This window comes from Fundulus heteroclitus, chromosome 8, assembly GCF_011125445.2.
Source record: "Fundulus heteroclitus isolate FHET01 chromosome 8, MU-UCD_Fhet_4.1, whole genome shotgun sequence".
Lineage (NCBI taxonomy): Eukaryota > Metazoa > Chordata > Actinopteri > Cyprinodontiformes > Fundulidae > Fundulus > Fundulus heteroclitus.
The window spans coordinates 13,601,975-13,622,369 of record NC_046368.1 but is presented as its reverse complement, the minus strand read 5'-3'; the positions used below and the strand labels follow the sequence as shown (position 1 = coordinate 13,622,369).

General features: G+C 38.4%; 3 protein-coding genes across 8 annotated transcripts in view; 2 read left to right on the top strand and 1 right to left on the bottom strand.

The window, feature by feature from the left end:
- Window positions 1-6,083, top strand: part of LOC105930973 (ankyrin-1) — a 104,674-nt gene extending 98,591 nt beyond the window's left edge. For all 6 annotated transcript variants that reach the window (XM_036140142.1, XM_036140145.1, XM_036140144.1 and 3 more), the window contains one exon: window positions 490-6,083. Coding sequence is in view for 1 of the 6 variants with exons in the window: in XM_021319950.2 (XP_021175625.2) it covers window positions 490-552 (63 nt within the window). In the remaining 5 variants the exon portion in view is untranslated. The remainder of the gene's footprint in view (window positions 1-489) is intronic.
- A 2,524-nt stretch (window positions 6,084-8,607) lies between these two features.
- Window positions 8,608-12,637, top strand: LOC118563922 (eukaryotic translation initiation factor 4E-binding protein 3-like). The gene is made up of 3 exons (XM_036140139.1): window positions 8,608-8,877; window positions 12,158-12,355; window positions 12,440-12,637. Exons 1-3 carry the CDS (start codon window positions 8,742-8,744, stop codon window positions 12,469-12,471), a joined length of 366 nt encoding a protein of 121 aa, XP_035996032.1. The 5' UTR covers window positions 8,608-8,741; the 3' UTR covers window positions 12,472-12,637.
- Window positions 12,638-15,924: 3,287 nt separating this feature from the next.
- LOC105930958 (nodal homolog 2-A) lies at window positions 15,925-18,026 on the bottom strand. Its single transcript, XM_012869417.3, has 3 exons — window positions 17,741-18,026; window positions 16,255-16,994; window positions 15,925-16,160 (listed from the first exon to the last, which is right to left on the bottom strand). Exons 1-3 carry the CDS (start codon window positions 17,964-17,966, stop codon window positions 16,008-16,010), a joined length of 1,119 nt encoding a protein of 372 aa, XP_012724871.3. The 5' UTR covers window positions 17,967-18,026; the 3' UTR covers window positions 15,925-16,007.
- Window positions 18,027-20,395: the final 2,369 nt, after the last annotated feature.

Genomic DNA, 20,395 nt, shown 5'->3' with positions numbered 1-20,395 from the left:
CAGATCTGTAATATAGTTCCGATATGATTTGACAATAATAAATCTTTTTGACTGCCTCCTGTAAACAAATGAGCAGTAAGGGAAGCCAACAATCCTTTGTGCAGGCTACAGCAGCCTTGCAAATAAACTCTAACTCTTGTTGCTGTGGCTCACATCTGTTAGGCACTACTGTCACCTACTGGTGAGTAAACCAATATTTGTCACTGAATATATTCAGAATTTTCATTCTTCAAACGCATTGCTGGCTGCAAATTTCACAAATGCATCCGACTGCTTCTTTTTTTTTTTACACCTGTTTTAGTCTTTCAATGTTTGCAAATCATGAGATCCTGTTTTAACTGCATTTTACACAGCTTTCAGACCTTTTTTGGACCCTTGATTATATTATTGTTTTGTTTAGACTTTTATCAGAATTTTTTTTATTTTATTTTTTTAAGAAGGCCAAAACAGCTTTGTGTGCACATGAATTTAGTTTCCCCTGTTTTTCAGGACCGGAAACCCACTGCCAAAACACCCACAACAAAAACACGGCCAGAACGAAGGTGGAAATGAGGAACGTGAAAACGGAGGAGAAGATGAGAAAACATGCAAGGACAACCAGAAACATCCTCAACCTGTGATCACGAAGCACCACAAAACAAAAGAATGACGAGAACGAAAAGAGGAGTTGAACTTGTAGTTTTATAACATTTGTAAAGAAAAAAATATAACTAAACAGAGGCATGACGATACATTTTTATACAAAAAAAATCTATAAATGTTCGTAAAACAACTAAGAAAAAAAAAACAGCAACAAAGTGCTTCCTGTGAACTGTAATCGCATGATAACTGCTGGTGCATGCCCTTTGACCTTTTGAACTGTCATTATCTACAAACTGAAGGAGTAAAAAAAAAAAGAAAAAAAAGGAAGGTACTGGGGCACAAGTCACAGGCCTTTTTAGAGGACCTCATGCCCCGTAACTGGAGCGGTTTGTGTCAGCGAGTTGAGTCCGGTAACGGTACAGCCAAAAAAAAAAAAAAAAAAAAGTCACTCAAAGGATGGCTGTGTATGCAGCAAAGCCTCTGCTGAGCCTACCAATGCTTCTGTCACTGGACCCCTTTTTCCTCTTACTCTAAATGTGATAAATACACTCTATGCTCTATGGACATGTATGTGCGCGCGTGTGCGTTTAGATTGCTTTGCCTGCATGTGTTTCCTCGCTTGGAGCTCAGCGTTGAGCCTCTCCTCCCCTGATTGGCTTGTTGTCTCTGTGATGTCCCAGCGCGCTCGGCCTCTGCGAAGAGAGCCGCTGGCTCCGCTCCGCTTGTGAGTTCCCGTCTGCGTGTGTCAATGTGTTTATTTAGATTGGTCCTTAGACAAGCTCACCTCCTCTTTGGTACCTGTCCGCTTTGGGTTCTCCCACGCTGTTTGACATCGGGTTAGAGAACTGAACCTCTTTCATTCCCTCGTGCTTTCAGGGGTAACGTGTTTTACAGACGTCGGAATGTTTTCCTTGGAAAAGAGTTGACGGCATTGCACAGCAGCTCTACGATAAATGTCTTGACTTTTCCCTTGTGAGCTTTCTTTTGTTATTTTCTCGGTAGCATATCTCATGTTGAGCCGACACCTTTATTGGTAGCCCTTGCGTTTATGCAGTAAAAAAAAAATAAAAAATCACAGGTCTCTTCTATCCATTGAAAACTTTTATGTTCCATGTTTTTTTTATCTGTTTGCATCAGCTGTGATACCTCACTGTCAAATCTGCGTTAATTCACTCAACACAAAAGGAATAGAATGAAGAAATCATTGAGCGTTTGGCTTTTAAGATGATTTTTGGAGAATTCCTGGCAAGTGTGTTGTTGCAGGAGAGACAATGCAACACGTGAACAGAGAGGTAGCACAGGGACACTTCCAGTTTTTCGCTGACCCCAGACTCGTGAACTTTCTGTATGTATGTCACTGGCAAAAGGATTTATCTCCCATGAGCTTCCTCAAATTTTGACATGTTGCAATCACAACCTTCAGTGTATTATATTAAGGTTTTAGGTAATAGTGTAGCACAAAGTATTGCATTATTGTGAATTTGAAGAAAAAGTAGAAACTTTTTTACCTTTCCATGCAAATATTTTGCCTTGTATTCTGGTTTGGGCTTTAAGTCTGGACTATTTCTGGGCCATGCTGTCGGGCGGAGCTCTTTTGATCCCAACCAGTTCAATGTAGTTTACACCATATATTTCAGAAGTCTTTTCGGGTTTTCTTAGAGGATTTCCCTTTTAATCACCCCATCCATCTTCCCATCAAGTATGAGCGACTTTCTTGTCTTTACTGGATAAAACCTGCACAATTTGATGCTGCCAACATCATTTGGTTTTGATGTTTTGCATCCAGACCATAAAGTTTAACTATGATCTTATTTGATCAAAGCAACTTCTTCCATGTCTGCTGTCTCCCCTGCACGGCTTGTGGGAAACCTTCAACTGGACTTCTTATGGCTTAATAATAATTGCTTTCTTCCTGCCACTCTTCCATTAAAGCCAGCTTTGAGGGGTCTTAATACTTGTCCTGTCAACAGATCCCAGTCCATCCTGAGTTGTGGATCTCTGCAGCTCCTCCAAAGTTACCATGGACCTCTTGTCTGTCTTTCTGCCTTAATGTTCACCATGCCCGGCCTGTCAGTTCAGGTGGATGGGCATGTCTATGTAGGTTTGTAGTCGTGCCATGTTCTTTCCATGGCAAATGATCAGTGCTTTGTGAGATTTCCAAAGTTATTTTAAACATCTTTATTTAAACCACTTTATCCCTGACCTGCCTGCTGTGGACCTTAGTCTCCATGATGCTGTTTGTCCTTCATCTCTAACAAACTTCTGAGGCCAGAAAAAAACAGCTGGATTTTAAGGTGATAGGGATGAACTCTGTTTAATAATTGGGGGACTTTTGAAAGTATTTGGTTGTGCAGGTTGCTAAACTTTTCAAACCGCTATTTTTTTTAAAACTGAAAATTCTGTATTATTTTCCTTCCTCTTCACAAAGAAGCCCTGCTTCATTTGTCTTTTAGAACATATCTGAACAGAACTCGCTGAAGTTTGTGTTTGTAACATTAAAAATGTGAGGAAGTTCACTTTGAATACCTTTGCAACGCACAGTACAAGAACAACTAAAAGCACACAAACAAAATAGACATTAACGGATGAAAGATCAGCTTGATAGATGGCTTTGCCACAGCAATAATACCTAACAAAAAGAAAAGATGGAAGCTATGGTTACTCATTTTTCAACGATTTGTAGGATCACGGTTAGTGAGCTTTTTTGTTATAAGCTCTAAACGTCTCAAAATCAAATTTTGTTTGAGTTATTTTAATAAGCAAATGTTTGTTGAGATTGAGTTACCTAAAATCCATTTTGCTTTTACGGAGTTATTAAGGCTATTGGTGTTTCACATATTAAAAAAAAAACACAAAAAAAACAAGCTCACATTACTGGAAGTCATTATTTTTACACCACTTTATGCAGAAACCAGACAGCAGCACTATGTAGTCTTTGTACAGTGGTAGCACACATCTCTGGAGAGTCTCGACACTATTTTATCCCACAAGTACTGTAAACGCTACTGTAGCCTGAATGAATGCAGCACAGAATGAATGCACACATCTTTCCTATCCTCTCCATGCACGTAACCGTCAGAGAACAGCACATGTTTCATAACTTATTGGATTTTACACTCAGGTTGTTTTCGTTCTGGTATGTGAAAAGCAAAATGGTGTTGAAATCCCGATTGTTCTCTGAGAGATGAAGGCTGGACTCTGCATGAGGACCTCAGATGGGCGCTTTGAATTTGGGTCAGTGCGAAGAGGGAATTCAATGCATTGCGTGTTTTGGGGACTGTGAGAAAGAGAAAAGTTTGCGTGCAAATGTTTTCGTCCGATTCTATCGATTCCGATAAGACCAAAAAGTAGCTTTAATGTGTCTTAATGAGCCCTGGCACATGAGTCCGTTTTTTGTTTATCCCAGTTGATTTCCACCCCTGATGAACAAAAACTGTCCAAACATGGTTTATGTGACGCACAGGCATGACAATTTTTTATTAATTATTATTATTATTTTATGGATTATGAGAGGTTTTGTATGTTTAAAATACAGCACTTTCCAAAATTATTAACACCCTGATATGCTTGTTTAAGAACTTTTAAAATGTGTATATTGCAGTAGAATTATCTTACACTGACGGTTTTAGAAAAGTTCAACTTGTAATTTGGTTACAGAATTTTTGCCTAAAAGCAGTTATTGGCCCCCACACACACACAAACACACACACACACAATTACTATGAAATAAGTATAACTTATAAACTAAGAACTGCTTCAATATGCTGTATAATGGGGGTCAATTTGTGTCCATAACCATATCTATCTACATCCATCCTTCGTCTTCCGCTTATACGAGATCCAGTCGCGGGGGAGACCCCACGGTGTTCCCAGGCCAGATGGGATTTATAGTCCTTCCAGCTACTTCTGGGTTTTCCCCGGAGTATCCTCCCAGTGGGAAGCACCCCGAAAACCCCCAAACGGAGCCATCCAGGGAGCATCCTGATCAGATGCCCAAACCACCTCAACGGTCTCCTTTCGATGCAGAGAAGCAGCGGCTCTGCTTTGGGCTCCCCCAGAATAACAGAGCTCCTTGCCTTGTCTCCAAGGCGGAGCCTGGCTACCCTCCAGAGGAAGCTAATTTTCTCCGCTTGTATCCGGGATCTTGTACTTGTACTCATGATCCATACCTCATGACCATAGGTGAGGGTCGGAAAGTAGATGGAACGGCAAATCAAGAGCTTTGCTTTCTGGCTCAGCTCCTTCTTCAACGTAACAGAAAAAATATCCCAAATTAAAAACATGGATCTAGGTAAACTGAGTGAACAGAACTGGAGCGACTGAAATAACTTTTGAGTTGACTTTACACACGAAGAGAAGATCTTGAAGGTCTTTCTGGACTCTATTTCTTAACATGGGAGTTTCCCCCTGCTGTATTTATCCACCCAAATTGAAGGCTGGATTTTTCTAAACCTTTCAATAATATGTAAATTATGCTACAGCAAAAACAGATTAATTGATTTTAAGGATTATTATACATTTTTACATAAAGAATCTTTAGGGCGCTTTAGTTTTATTTGGACACATCCTCGAATTAACTTTTAACAAATATTTACGAAACAGAGTCTGGATTCTCACACTGATTTAGCTCTATATTATCCACATATCATTACTGTATTAATATCAGTTACCATCACATTGGTCTATGGTCCAACATGAAAAGTCTTCTTTTTAAAGTAGCACTACCACAGATTTTCTCTCTGTAATCAACATATAGTGCTTTTACTGATCATAATAGCTTTGAAAACCATTGGAAGCCATTTTAATTAGTACATGATGTGAGGCACAAGCCAAAATCTGCAGATAGATTTCACAGATTAAATGTGTATAACAGAGTTTCACACTAAAACAGTTTTTAGAAGGTGGACAGCTGCAAAGTTATTTAGGGCAGTGGTTCCCAAAGTTGGGGTCGTGACCCTGCAGTCGGTCATGAAACACCAAGTGGTGGGCTCTCTATGCAATCTCAATGCAATCTCCAGACTTCAGCTTGATGTAAAAAAATGAATGAGCGCTGTGTATTTTTTTAAGTGCTAAGAAAACAAAAAGTATACAGCTTGATTGTCGCTGTGCAGTAATTGTCTCTTTGGTTTATGTTTTATTAGAAACTTTTGTACATTTCATCCAGTAATAAGAAAATCACTCTTGACGACACCGCACTAAGCTTTCCATTGGTTGCTACACCGTTGAACCCCAATGCTGATACAGGAAAAAAAACACGCAAATATCGGCCCCAAATATCAGCCGGCCGACGTATCAGTCGACATCTAGTCACAAAGTCAAAAAAGATGTTTGGGAGCCACTGTTTTAGAGAGTTGTGATGGAGGATGAAGGGCAGACTTTCTTTAAACTAGTCTGGATGCTGTCTGGACTTGACAAGTAACAATCTCTCGGCAGTCTAAAGGAGACCTCAAAGCCCTTTGAAAGCTCTAAGAGGTAAAAGCACATCAATATAGGCAAAAAAATAAACTTATTTTTAGCATCCAAGCCTGTAGGTGTCACCAACCTGACCAAAACTAAAATACTGAAGATATATAAATTCGATTTTACATCAGTTTTGTGCTAGAGACCAGATTTCATGCACAGTCAGTGGCAGGTCTTTCACGGCTATTGACCTTGGCAAGCACCTCAGTCTGCAACCAATACTCAAAACTCATTTGACATGCAACTGACATTACTTCTTCTTTTCAGAGAGCTTGTGCCGCCCACATTTCTTACATTAAATAGTTTGGATTGAATCATTTTCTTGTTCCTTATACCTGATTCAACTTTCAGAAGAAGTCCTGTGTCCTCTGGTAAACTTCCCTTTCATCCTGTTTGTGTGTCCGGTGTGAAAGCGCGAGTGCGTGATAAGACTTGGTCCCAAGCCTTGTCGGATCAGAAGAAGAAAGAAGACAATTTTTACCAAGCATGTGAGTGAAGAGGGTGTGTATCCTACGACAATGTATTTTAAAAATGACTATTGTACAATATTACCTGTTGCAAAGAATAGAGATCACCTATACTCCTTTAGACTGGATACATGACAGTAAACGCAATATCATATTACTCTATCCTAAGGAATGCAACTGCGCACATGCACAAAAAAGATGGTTTTTATGAAAATGTATGTATAAATATATGACAAAATATATTTAATTAGAATGCTATGCACCCTCATAGAGTTGTTCTGGATGTTCTTTAAGCATTATCTAGTGTAGGCCGACACCCACATCATGGGGAATGTAGAGGCTTTGTAGCTATGAGCATTTGTTTTCTTTTCTTTTGTATTGTCCTGGAGAGGATAACAAACGTGAATATGTATACAAGCCTTTCGATCAAACATGAAAATATGTATAGATCATGTTACCTTGTACACCAGCTCTTACCATTTACAAGACTTAATAAACAGAAAAGATGGGAAATAACTTGGTGGGTGTTTTTTTTTTTTTGTTTGTTTGTTTGTTTTTTTAGTTTTTAGGTAATGAGCCCTGCGTTTTAATATTCACTTTTGTTGATTCGGCTGTAAATTGAATTCTAAAACATTTGTTAAAATGTACGATTCAATTCAATTCAATTCAATTTTATTTATATAGCGCCAAATCATGAAACATGTAATCTCAAGGCACTTTACAAAATCAAGTTCAATCATATTATACAGATTGGGTCAGATTATACAGATTGGTCAAAAAGGTCTTTTTTAAGGAAACCAGTTGATTGCATCAAAGTCCCGACAAGCAGCATTCACTCCTGGGGAACCGTAGAGCCACAGGGAGAGTCGTCTGCATTGTACATGGCTTTGCTGCAATGCCTCATACTGAGCAAGCATGAAGCGACAGTGGGAAGAAAAACTCCCCATTAACGGGACGGAAAACCTCCGGCAGAACCGGGCTCAGTATGAACGGTTACGAGACTGTAATGAAAAGGGTATCGCCGGAAAAGCAGGAGTGACTCACTGTAAGTTAATGCTATAGATCAGGGGTCTGCAACCTGTGGCTCTTGAGCCGCAAGTGGCTACTTGGACCTTCCACAATGGCTCTTAATAACTTTGGCTACAAATTATATTTTTATTATAGTATTTAAATGTGATAATGATAATAAATGCAGGTTTTAGCAGTTTTTCTTGGACTAATTTCTTTTCATTTTCACAACACAATGATGCTAAAAGTGCCAGTAATATTTAATTTTAAATCAATATTTTTTTCATTATGTTGGAAACTATGATTTTTTATTTATTTATTTATTTCACATCATTATCCACAAATATCAACATCCCGTCTATCCTCTTTTTTTAAACCTCAAAATAGACATAAAAGGGTGTTTCTTTAGCGATTACAACATATTTCCTACAGTAGATCTTTATCACAAATTATAACTTGTCTTTTTTCAAGAGGCCAGGCAACATTTGGGGCTCTGAACGAGTTTAACTGAAGAGAACTGTAGGCAAAATGGCTCTTTAGACTGTAAAGGTTGCAGGAACCTGCTATAGATGGTAATCCTTTTCAGGAACACCTTTTGTTTATACTGGGTAAAATGGTCTGACAAATCCAATTCGCTTCGGTGCTAAGAGCAGTGATTGGTTAGAGTTTTTACAGGCCTGCAGCTCCCACAGAGATCAATTTTTAAACCTCCGTTTCTGAATACATAATGTATTGAGTACTTTCAGGATGGAAGGACTTTACCCAGTATAACAAAAAGTGTTTCTGAACAGGATTCATGAACTAAAATCAGCATGACTATCTAGCAAAGTAAAATTGACCGTTTAACAGAGTTTATTTATGTAATTAATGACTTAATGGTCTAAATCTAGAGATACTTTTACTTGTTTTGAACAGGGCAAATGTAATCCTGTCATCAATCACAATGACTTTACATAGTTTGACAGCCAACAAAGGGAAAACTACATATCCCATAACCACGAGTTTCTGACGCCCCCTGTTTTCAGCCAATCAGAGCGCTCCGCCCACGTGATGTTTTGCAGGAAGGCTGTCAGTCAGTTGTTTCGCGTTTTCCTTTTTTTTTAACCCCCTTCTCGACCACGTGGAGGAGCAGCTCTCAGTCAATAGACGTCCGCACGGAACTCATCGGCTTTACTTTTATTTATTTTTTTACCGTCCCCGGCGCGACGCTGATCCCGGTGTGAGATGTCGGCGGCAGGACAGACCTCCAGGAGCCTGGAGATCCCGGCTGTCCGCAGGATCGCCATCCACGATGCAGCCCACATGCCGAAGGAGTACTCCACGACCCCGGGGGGGACTATGTTCAGCACCACACCAGGAGGTAAAATCATGCACAGCTTGACAACAGGTGGAAAGTTTTTTGTTTGTTTTTTTTTTGGTTTTTCACCCCGTTTTATTTTGCATCATTAAGATCCTAAACATCCGATTTAGTGACATTAACCAGAGGAAGAAAGCATGCAGTCAGTCATAAACTATTTATAGAGCGCCTCTTACAGCTGCTCTCGTAGAGCTGCAGAAACATGCTTACAGGACGCAGTGGTGCAATAGTAAACATTATGGAAATGTGTTCTGTTTTCCAATTAACATGCAGAAAAATAAGAAAGGTATTTCCTGGGCGTATATTACTGTCATCAAAAGCATCCTTAAATGAGCCAATGGACACTATTTTGCTGGGATGTTAGCGATTTTCACGTTAAAACTACTGTATTCTCGCGTGGTTTGGCTTGTCAAGGTTAACATAGTTCTATAAAAGCTGCTATAACTACTATTAAATAATGTCAAATTATTACAAAGGAACAACAACAATAATATTCCACCTTAACATTACGTAGGCTACTGTTATTAACTTGAATAATTTAGGTTAACTGTAATTCTTTTGGTGAAAATGTATATTTGTTGTATTTTATATTTTATTTTTATTTTATATTTGTGCTAGGTAAACATTAAAACTATAACATGACATCCTATATAGCAGTTTATAATGTAGGGAAAATTGAGCCTGTAAATGACTGCTGTTTGGTTTTTACTGTGCACCAGTAATGCCTTACCGTACATTTAAACGACACAATTTACAGTGAAGTATGCAAAGAAGAGTCAAATGTAAAAAAAAAAAAAAAGTATTTCAAGATTGATTAAATTGCACGTCCATATTTGACAAATATGCACCCATTGTACCCTGATGGGGGAGATTTCCAGCAAGGGAGATTTAGTGTGAAGGAAAAGTGAACTTGCTGTGAAAAATCTGGCTTGCATGCACGTGTTCGCTTTTCACTGATAACATGTTTTGTAACATTACCAGCTCAGACAGGTTCAACAAATGCAACACAACGTCATTAGAGTGTATGACTAAAGAGGAAATCTAGGTTACTGGTCATGGGAGTGGATGGATATACACAATGTTGAACAGTAAATGGTAACCCAGGTGTTACTAACATATTTTTTTGCTTGTTTTTTTTTTGTATAGTTCTTGTATAGTGTTTTATTTAAGCACCAAATGCATAATGCATAATGCATTTCAAAATTTATATCATACAGTATTTCTAGATAACAAGATTTTATTTTAACTGATTTGTGTTTGTCTACATATGGTAAAATTTAAAATCTTTGCATTGAGATGTCCAAAAAGGTCTTAGATATATTTGTTTTTCTAACACATAGGGCTGGACGATATATATAAAAAAAGCATATAGATAAAATAGAAATCATATTGATCGATGTTGATAAATATCAACAAATTCAAAACATTTATTTTAAGTGCAGCCCTGGCCATTTTAAACTGTTGCTTAGCGACCTATTTTTAGATACAGAACACAGAAATACTGAATTAAAACTCAACCCTTTATTCATTCAACTTTTTTACCAAAACTGCAAGTTTCTAAAAAAGAAAAAAGAAGCATGTTCTCTTATCTTTCCCATCTTAAAAGGCAGCAAAATGAGAGAAGATCCTGTGTGGAATCTTTTATGTACCGCAGGGAAAAGGAAAGTCATGGATTTTTTAGAACTAAAACTTCTCAGACCCTCTAACACCCTAATCTGAATGTTTATAAGTAAACAAACTTTACATATGTCTACCAGGGGTTGTGGAGAGTGGTGTGGATATTAATCTAAATATTATTATAGATGTTTTTTTTATGTTTATTCTACAGCTAAGTTGTGTTTTTTAATGGAAACATGTTTCATCTGTCCTTGTTTTACTCATTTACTGGATGATTGAACAATTATTTAGTTTTATTTCATAATTTTTCCAGAAATGTATGTTTTGTTCATATTCATCCAGACATTTTTGACTATAACAACATAGTTGTCTCTTATGTTTTTTGTTATCTACTTGATCTTGTTGGCAGGTAAGAACACCAGCAACACTTTTAATATCAAGAAGTCATCTTAAAAAATAAACCAACAGCTTTGTGTTGTTAAATAAAAAAGAATAATGAAACCAAACACAAACCTCTACATAAATGCACTACCCTGCAAAAACATTCACATTTGCATAAAAATGTATTTAAATATGCAACTAAATACCTGATAAGATGTAATTGACCCCCTTTGTTGACATAAAATCCAGAGCAGCCAGTTACTAAAAAGTTCACGTGTGTCCTAATCTCAGCCTAAATCTAGCTGGTTCTTTGAAACTTTACCAAAGGTTTTCTTAATTCTTTGTGAAACATAAAGGTTGTTACATGTAAGTACACATTAAAAGTCAGAATCTTAATATAAACCCTAGCTGACAGCAATAAACACATTTGTTTAAAACTACAATCAAGTTAAACCAAATGTAAAAGTGACTGTTGATCAAAACAACGTCACACAAAATGTGACTCAAGTCCTTATAAATGATCATTCACACCGATACGAAATGAACTTTAAAACTAAAATATCTGAATCAGCTGTTTGATTACCTTATTAAATAGATGTTACCACCTCTTTATTTGGGCATTATGAATTAATCTTTTTTTTCAAAGTGTTACTTTTTTGTCTAAATGCTGATTTAAAAATGTTTTAGGTCAGTGGCGTCCAAACTTTGTGACACATAGGTCAAGATTGTCAAGATCTAACTTAAGATCCAAAAGTTTCTGGCACAACTTCACCGACTCCCAAGGAGCTGGGAGAGAGACATATAAATATAGATAGATAGATAGATAGATAGATAGATAGATAGATAGATAGATAGATAGATAGATAGATAGATAGATAGATAGATAGATAGATAGATAGATAGATAGATAGATAGATAGATAGATAGATAGATAGATAGATAGATAGATAGATAGATAGATAGATAGATGGATAAAAAATATTTGGGGGACAATGCCCTGTCGGCACACTTTGGACAAAAACACACCGCTGTTTTAGATGATAGCTTTAAAGATCCAATAATAAGTGGTGCTGGACCAGAAATACTATTATTTTTTTAAGTTTTTCATTTTAAAGTTATCCAATTTATTGTAATGGTATTTGTAAGGTTTGTATTTGGTGGAATTTAAGCACAGAACATACAGCCATAGTGCTGCTGATCACCTGGACTTTTAGTTCTGTTTCAAATACAGCATAGCAATAGACGGTCGAAGCATGACTTCTGTCTGCCGTGTTAATGCCACCAGGTACCAGAATCATCTACGACAGGAAGTTCCTGCTGCAGTGTCGGACCTCTCCTCTGGCCCTCACTCCTCCCAAACTTCCCGATATTCCCGGAGTCACAAGGCCGCTCCACCCGGACTCGTCCCACAATGAAAACCGGCCCGAGGAATTAGCCAGCAACAACGAGGACGACCACAGCCTGCACACAGAGGAGAACTCGGGTACAGGTCTTTTCATTTGCTGGCTTTGTGCCGTCTTATTTCTGTCAGCTAAATGCTTCCCTTTTCTTTCTCTCTCTCTTACAGCGGAGGACGCCCAGTTTGAAATGGACATCTGAATGTTGGCAGCGATAAGGAATGAAGTGACGCTAGCATTTATGTTTTTATGAAACGGTTGAGAGAACAAGTCCAGTCTTAGTCAGCGAAGCAACAACAGCATATTTTCTAATGTCTAATACTTGCTAAAATCTTAAAGCTAAAGCTGATTAAAAAATGTTTTTTTTACTTTGCTTGATTGTTTCATATAACCAATGACAATTAATTCCATGTTTAGATTGATTCTTGTGAGTTATATTTACTTTACAAATAATCATTTAAGAAGGTATAGGCACTCACTAATGTAGTTGGCGGTCTACTTTTGGATTCTGTAACAACTGTGTTTGGCCACTTGGGGGCAGCAGATAATAACGTCCAAATTTTCAGTCTATGTGCCACAATTCTAGTTGTTAAAACACTCAGTGAAGGTACTGTTACATGAATTATCAGGTGTGGTCTTGTTTTTCTAGAAAAAGGATATTTCATATTCACCTCATACGTTTTTCATGACAGAGTGAAACCTCATCCAAGATGGTAAAATGAAATATTTGCCTGTTAAATGTTACCTGTTTAGGTTACAGTTTTTAAAAACCAATAAGTTGATGCTAAGTTGGACTTCTTTTATTTTTTACTGTGAAGATCATTAAAAGTGTTTATGCATTCTTTAACCAGAACTAAACAATTGCTTCTTATCTGTGAAATTTTTCATGTTTTCCAAATATAAGCAACCTTAATGAATAATTTTAATTCCAAATGTAAAAAAAAAAGAATAATACTCAGAGACCTTTTATATATTTGCAGCTGTCAAATGCAATTCACTTTTCCACTTAAATGATAGTCCCCTTTTCTAAGGGGGCTAGTTCAATTATATGGGTATATTTATATATAAAAAAGGTTAGATTTGGTATTCAGAAACGGAGGTTTGATTAGAAGCTTGCATGGAATAACAGGCATGAATATCATATGCATGTATGGCTTTTGACGATCTATTTGAATTGTTCTTTATTCAGGGCAAAAGTAAAAGTTTGAACTTAATGTTGTTTTTTTTTACTATAGACGAGTTCGATTTTCTGTAATCCGTCCAGGGTAATTAAAAAAGGACGCTTTTAAATGAAGACAAAAGAAAATGAAAGCCTGTGTGTTTTTGCATATATTTGGATGTATGGATATTTAACATGAATTATAATATTACTAAGAATCCAATCATTTAAATAAACAATAAAAAATTCAAGAAAATGCATTTTTTGTCAGGTTTTCTGTAAAATGTAAAAGAAAATGCAGTTTCTCATGAAGAATAAACTAGGACAGCCCGACATTTATTCTGACTTGAATCAGGTGTATCACATGAGGTGCATCTGAAAATTAGAACATTTTTATTCAGCATTTTGAACCAACGTTTCCCTCTTTAAACCTCAGACATTTAGCTTTTTAAAGTGAGACTGACCAACATAGTGAGATTGTGTGTCTGAGGCAGGAATCTAAAGGGATCTAGAATCTGACATGTCATTACTCAGAAAACGGTCTACCAGTGAAGGACATACAAAACTACTACCACTATGGCCAGCTCTGGCCATCTAAGCAGGAGGCCGTGAGATGCAAAGCCTCCAAAAACCCTAAAATGTCATTATGGGACCTAAAGCTATGTTTTGTTTTTTTTACTGCAGCAGGAGCTGGTCAGTTCATCATTACAGAATCTAGGTTCAATCTAGCAGCGTATCTATCAGAGGGTACTTCAGGAAAAATATGAGACCATCTAAAACAATAAGGTGAAGTAAAACTGGACCCTAAACAACGTTGACTGAAAGCATACCAGCATATATCCACATTGGACTGGCTGAGAAAAAAAGAAACAGGAAGTTCAAAGCCAAGTCTAGGTTCTGATCTCAGAGAGAATGTCCCCCTCTCTACTCTTCCCTGGGATGGGGGAGGCAGCTGTCCCTGTGTTGGTCTCTCATGGGTACCTTTGCTCTGGGGGTCCTTTTGCGTGTCTGGGGTTCTGGTTTCAAAAAGAAACCTGAGCTCCAAACCGGAAGCCTTTTGAGTGAAATTTGCACATTCACATTTTGAATAGGTTCAGAGGTCAGGGCCATTCCAGAAGCTTCGTGTTATTATTAGATGTGTATTTGGGATCATTTAATTTATGTATTTATTTGAATTAGGACAATGCACATTCATCAACATGTCAGCTTAAAGCATCAATGTAAATATGCCAGAATTAGCACAACAGCTAGTTTGCATCTGCTGTCCCAAGGCAGGTAAGAACAGTGAACCTTAAACAAGACACTAAGGGAGAGAACAGAGTGTACACGAACAGATAAGATGCTAATAACATAAAATCACAATAAAATTAGGTTAGCGGGCCCATGGAAACAGATCAATTTACCTGTGAACACATGTCTGGTTAGTTTTCAACCAATGTTTCAAGGAGAATTTAAAACTTATGTAGGTTGCCACAGCTCCTAACATGAGCTGGCAGTGTTTTCCATAACTGTGCTCCTCTGATGGACGCAACCATTTGGCCAAATTTGGTCCTACGCCGCTGAACATTAGTCTCCTCTGGTGTTTATTCTAGTAATGGCTTTTTTGCTTATAAAATCTGTTAGAGGAGGAGGAGCAAGTCCATTTAAAACGTTCAAAACAAGGCACGCATCCAAAAATATCTGATGACGTTCAAAGTCTAAAATGTTGTACTTACTTAAAATGTTACAATAATGATAACGTGAAGGCTTTTTATCAAGAACTTTTAGAGTTTTCTTTAAGAGAGACTGTAAGGGTTCAGAATGGCCTCTGAACTGTGAGACCATGCGCTATGGCAGTAGTTTATATGGCTAAATATCATGGCATATTATGCATATAGGTTTTTGCTGATTCAAAAGTCAGACAGGGTCTTATATGTTTAAATTGTCTCATTGGGACAATTGATTGTGTCCAAAGTTCAAGCTTTTAAACTAGAAGATGCTAGAATACCTGTTTCCCTGTCTACAGTAAGTGAGTTTAACATCAATGTGGATTGAGAGGGAAAAAGAGCTGGCTAACAAAACTGCCATCTTCAAGCCCGGCTTGAATTTGCACACATGACACATTTTCCCCACACGGACCAGGCTAATGTGTCTACGGGTGAAAAAAGAAGTGCTAAATGTTTTGATCTAGTAAACAATGTCCTATAACTATCTTCCTGTGAGAAACCACAACGCCTACTCCACATTTGACATCATTTATTTCATTATAAATAGCAAACATACAGGCGGGTCATTGTGACCCAAACATCCCTATGCATTTACACCAATCTAGCATTTATCAATTTTTTTTTTTGGCATTAAGAGATACAGTAAGTCATTGCACACAAAATGAGAATTGTGCATAAAGGCACAACCAGATGAATGTGTAAAAAAAACAAAAAAGAAAATCCAATAGTGCTTCTTTTATTAGAGCCCGTGTCAAGTCCGGCCCGTTGATTTCTCTCTAAGACGTTAACAGAATGTTGCCTTTCTTGCTTCTGTCGCAGGTCGAGATTCGACGTAAAGTGCCTGTAGATTCCCGTCCACGTTTCGCTTTTCCCTCAGCGGCAGCCGCACTCCTCCACGACCATGTTCTCGTGATGCCTCATCACCATCCTCCCGTTCTCGTAGTACAGCATGGAGAGCGATGCCAGGCGCGTGGGCACGCAGGAAAGGCCTGGTACTTTGTCGGGGTGCAGAAACTTCAACAAGCTCTGGGTGGAACAAAAAGAACACGCGTTAGATCATTTCTCCACAAATAGGGATTATCATCACTTTTGATCTGCACTGCAACATTCATCAACCTACCAACATGTAAGCATGGTTAGTTGGGGCGAAGGTCTCATCCACCGGCGTGGGACATGTTCCTTCGCAGCGATAGGCGTTGTACCGTTTGGGATAGACGATCCACTCGCTCCAGTTGAGCTTCTCAAAGTCCACCCACATGTCCACCTTCCTGCAGAGATGACGTTGCTCCTCCTCTCCAGCGGCGTCTCCCTCTCTCGGCTGGGTTTGCTCGTGTCTCTTTTCTCTGTTCTTCACCCCAGGGTCGGGCACCCGTTGCTCCCTCTCCAGGCTGACATACTTGGAGCGCTCTACCGTGCGGATCAGGGTCGGCATCCGCTGGCTGTGCGGACTCTGCCTGGAGAAGACCACCATCATCACCCTGTCGGCTGTTGGGTGTCGGATTCGCCGTCGCTCGCTGACCTCGCTGACCTCGGCCGGGCCTTTCTCCGTCTTTTGCGCCGCAGGTCCCCGGCGAAGCCAGCGATGGAGCATTTTGGTCGTGTTGAAGACTTTCCATGAGGCGGGAGAGACCGCTGAGCTTGGATGAGCTCTCAGGCGTCCCAGAAGAAGCCTGCTCTCGGAGCACTCCGTGCTGGAGCATTGCTCCCAGTTGGAGTGATAAATGTCTACAGTGGCGGTGGAGGACGACTCGGTGAAGGCAGGCAGTCGGATGCGGAGCTCAGCCAGCTGAATGTTATCACTTGGAGACATGGAGGACAGGTCGAAGGTGACTGACCACCTCTCACCAGTCTGCAGGAAGCCTGAAATGAAAGGAAAAGAAGATTTTTGTGAAGGATTCAAAAGGGTGAAGGCTCCCATTCAAGGAGAAGACCCCAAGCAGACATCCAGTGCTACATTAAATTAAAGCCTGTTGGAGAATCTGTGGCAAACTTGAAAAACTTTGATTATAGATGCTATTGATCAGACCTGACTGAGCTTCACAACAAAGTAAGGGCAAATATTTTGGTTCCTCAATGATCGAAGCTGGAGCATACATAGACTACAAAAGGCTTGCAGCTAAATGAGACTCTATAAATGCATGCCACACTTTTTAGATTGTCACTTGTAAAAAACAAAATAAAATAAGCATCCCTTTCATTTTATTTTACAATTAATCTGCTACTCTGTGTCAGTACTGTGAACGTTCAATTGTCTGTAGATACTTTTCCATCACATTGAGTTTTATTTACTCTTGAAATAAAGTTTGAATTTAAAAAAAAATATTAAATTGAACTACTTTGCTCGATTGTATTTAAGTTGTGTTGAGTCTCTTAGAGACTGGAAGTTATTAGCAGACTCTGGTAGTTTTTATACAGGACGAATATTTCCAAATTGAAAGTTCAGATATTTTTGTGGAAACCCAATTATATTTCTTTGATGTTTTTTGGGGGTTTTTTTACACTAATGTGTCTAAAAATTGGTTTTGGAAACTGAGGTCCTAGGCAGCTGCTTGATTTGCATCTGCCTCGGACTGGCTGTGGTTATAATGTTGAATATGAACACTCACTTTTTGCGACGAGGCTGATCACAGAGTCGGAGTCGTGAAGGCCGGGGATGTCTTCCGTCCCGACGCGGCTGCTGGCGGCCGGAGAGCTGGCCCGATCCTCGGTCAGCATGGTCCGATAAAGCTGCATCATGTAGAGCGGAAGCCTGTTCCCTTGCTGCCGCTGCACCGTGCGTCTGGAGCCGCCGGAGCGACCGGACATCCCGCGGAACAGCGCGTCGGGGAGCATCCCGTGGACGTTCTGCGCAGAGAGACCCAGAACCAAATCCACCAGGAGAAAAATCCTAAAGTCCAGAGCCAGACACATCATAACTTCCAGTTGGAGTCACCTCGACGAACAGATCCTGACTGGTCCTGATGAGACGCTGGAGCTGAGGTTTATAATCCCGCCCCCTCACCGTGAAGCCCTTTGAAGAGATGCGTCAAGACGCGCGGCGGCTCTGATCCAAAGACTTTAATGTGGCGGGTCGTTATGTACCGAAACCCAAGCGCTCTTTGTAGTATGAGTAAACTGTAAGAGGCTCTGATCGCTGCTGTTCTTTGCGTTAAAGATCCCTTTGATAAGAAACCCTGACAAAAAATAACCAGTTAAGGAGATTACGGACCGTCGAACTGCGCAGTGATTAATGAGATTATGAGTTAATCAGGTGGGGAAGTACTTTCTGTGGCTGAAAACTTTACATGTTGGAAATCCATTGGGATAGGAGAAAGAGAGATACGGGAGGTTTTCACTGAAGCAGAAATAATAATAATATCATAGTTATAATATTGTAAATATGTTGCATAGGTTGTCAGCATTTATTGGAAAAATAATACATAAAATTAAGATTTATTACACCGTCTTATATTTAATCTCCTATATTAAAGTGTACACGTTGGCAACACAAATTATTGATATTGCTTGAAAACTTCTTCTTGTGGTGAAATGGAAGAAATGGAAGAAAACAGATGCACGTTGATGAGTCAAGAAATGACACTTTACGTGTGTAACATTATCACTTAAAGAGAAAGAGCATCAGTTTTTGGGAGAAAAAAAAAAACACACTCCCAAAACAAATATCTGTTTAGTTGTGGTAAAAATACCTGTGGTTTAAAAAAAATCAAATTAGTGTTTAAATAAACTTTAAAAGTGTCAAAAATGTAACACAATGAAAGAGAGGAAATATAAACGCTTATTTATTGTGAGGAGTTATCAACGCTGTGGAAAGTAAATGTAATTGATTAGGATTATACAAAAACTAGAATTTAAACTACACAGTCAGTTTTAGAAATTCGATTTTCTTCTAGAATTTTGTCTTCAGATACATAAGGTCAAATTAAGACCAATTGTATTTTTGCCCAATAAGTTCTTCTTATCATCAGACATACATACACATTTTTTAAAGTGAATTACACCATAATCTATAGATAACAGTTTTTGGTCACCTGGCAGGGAAAGACTTGTCATCCAACACTGCATCACATGAAAGTTTTGCTTTGATAGCAACATTAAAGGTTCTTAATTGTCACCTATTTATAAGACAAACAGCTCACTTCAGTTCAAAGGAGAGATGAAGAAGCCTAAGCTCTTAGTATGTTAACTGCTGCAGTAAAGAACACAAAAGGTGTTCTTTGAATTAAAGAGGCATCAGGCTTTGAAAATGATTTTATAGGGACAAAAAATGCATTTCTTAAAAAGAAAATGGTGACAATGAGTCAAACCAGCCCATTTCTGTTGTTTTTAACTGATTTTTAAACCTTTTCATTAGAGACAAAAGATATGCCTGATTTCATAATCATGCAACCAACTTTAAATATGCAAATCAGAATAAAAAAAATTAAGCTAATTTAATTACGAAGATTTTATGAATAAAAAATGTAAAAAGCCAGTGAAAAAGAAAAACGTGGAGCAAGCACACAGCATCATATAAAGCATCAGATTTGTATTGACAATGGATAAAACATATTATTGTCTCCTTCCAAAACGCATCCAGAAATTAAAGGAAAGCACATGCAAAGAAAGTAAAGGTGAAGACAAATTTTTTTTTTTTTTTAAAAAAGGACTTTTCTGTTACTGGGTGGAAACTGTTATGAGCAATTAAGACACTCTTGTTCACAAGTTACATTTCAATTCAATTCAATTTCATATACATAGCGCCAATTCATGAAACATGTCATCTCAAGGCACTTTCCAAAGTCACATTTCTAAAGCATATGCAGAAATCAGTAAATAAACAAAGTGTCAGGTTTAATATTGCTGTTCTTCTGGCTCAATATAATGCATAATTGGCATAAAAAGGGGAGACAGCAGGGTGCTTGTGTGAGATAAGGGTCTATCCTGAGATAGACCCTTAGACCCAGAAAGCTCCCTGGGTGCCGCGCAGTGGCAGCTCACTGCTCCCATAAGAGATGGCTTAAATGCATAGGACACATTTTATTGGAATGCATATTGCAATGACAATAAAGATGATCATCATTTTTAAATAAATATCTGTGTATTATGTATGTTTTTCGTCTTTTGCTCTTAACATGGGTACCTTTCACAAGCCTGCATTTCTGTCTCCCTACTATAATTCTTACTTGCAATTGAACTTAATTTCTGCTGGTAAGGTGTCATACTTTATAGACAAAAAAATCCTTTTAGGGAAACCATCCTTTCTTTTTTCAGTATTTAATTTC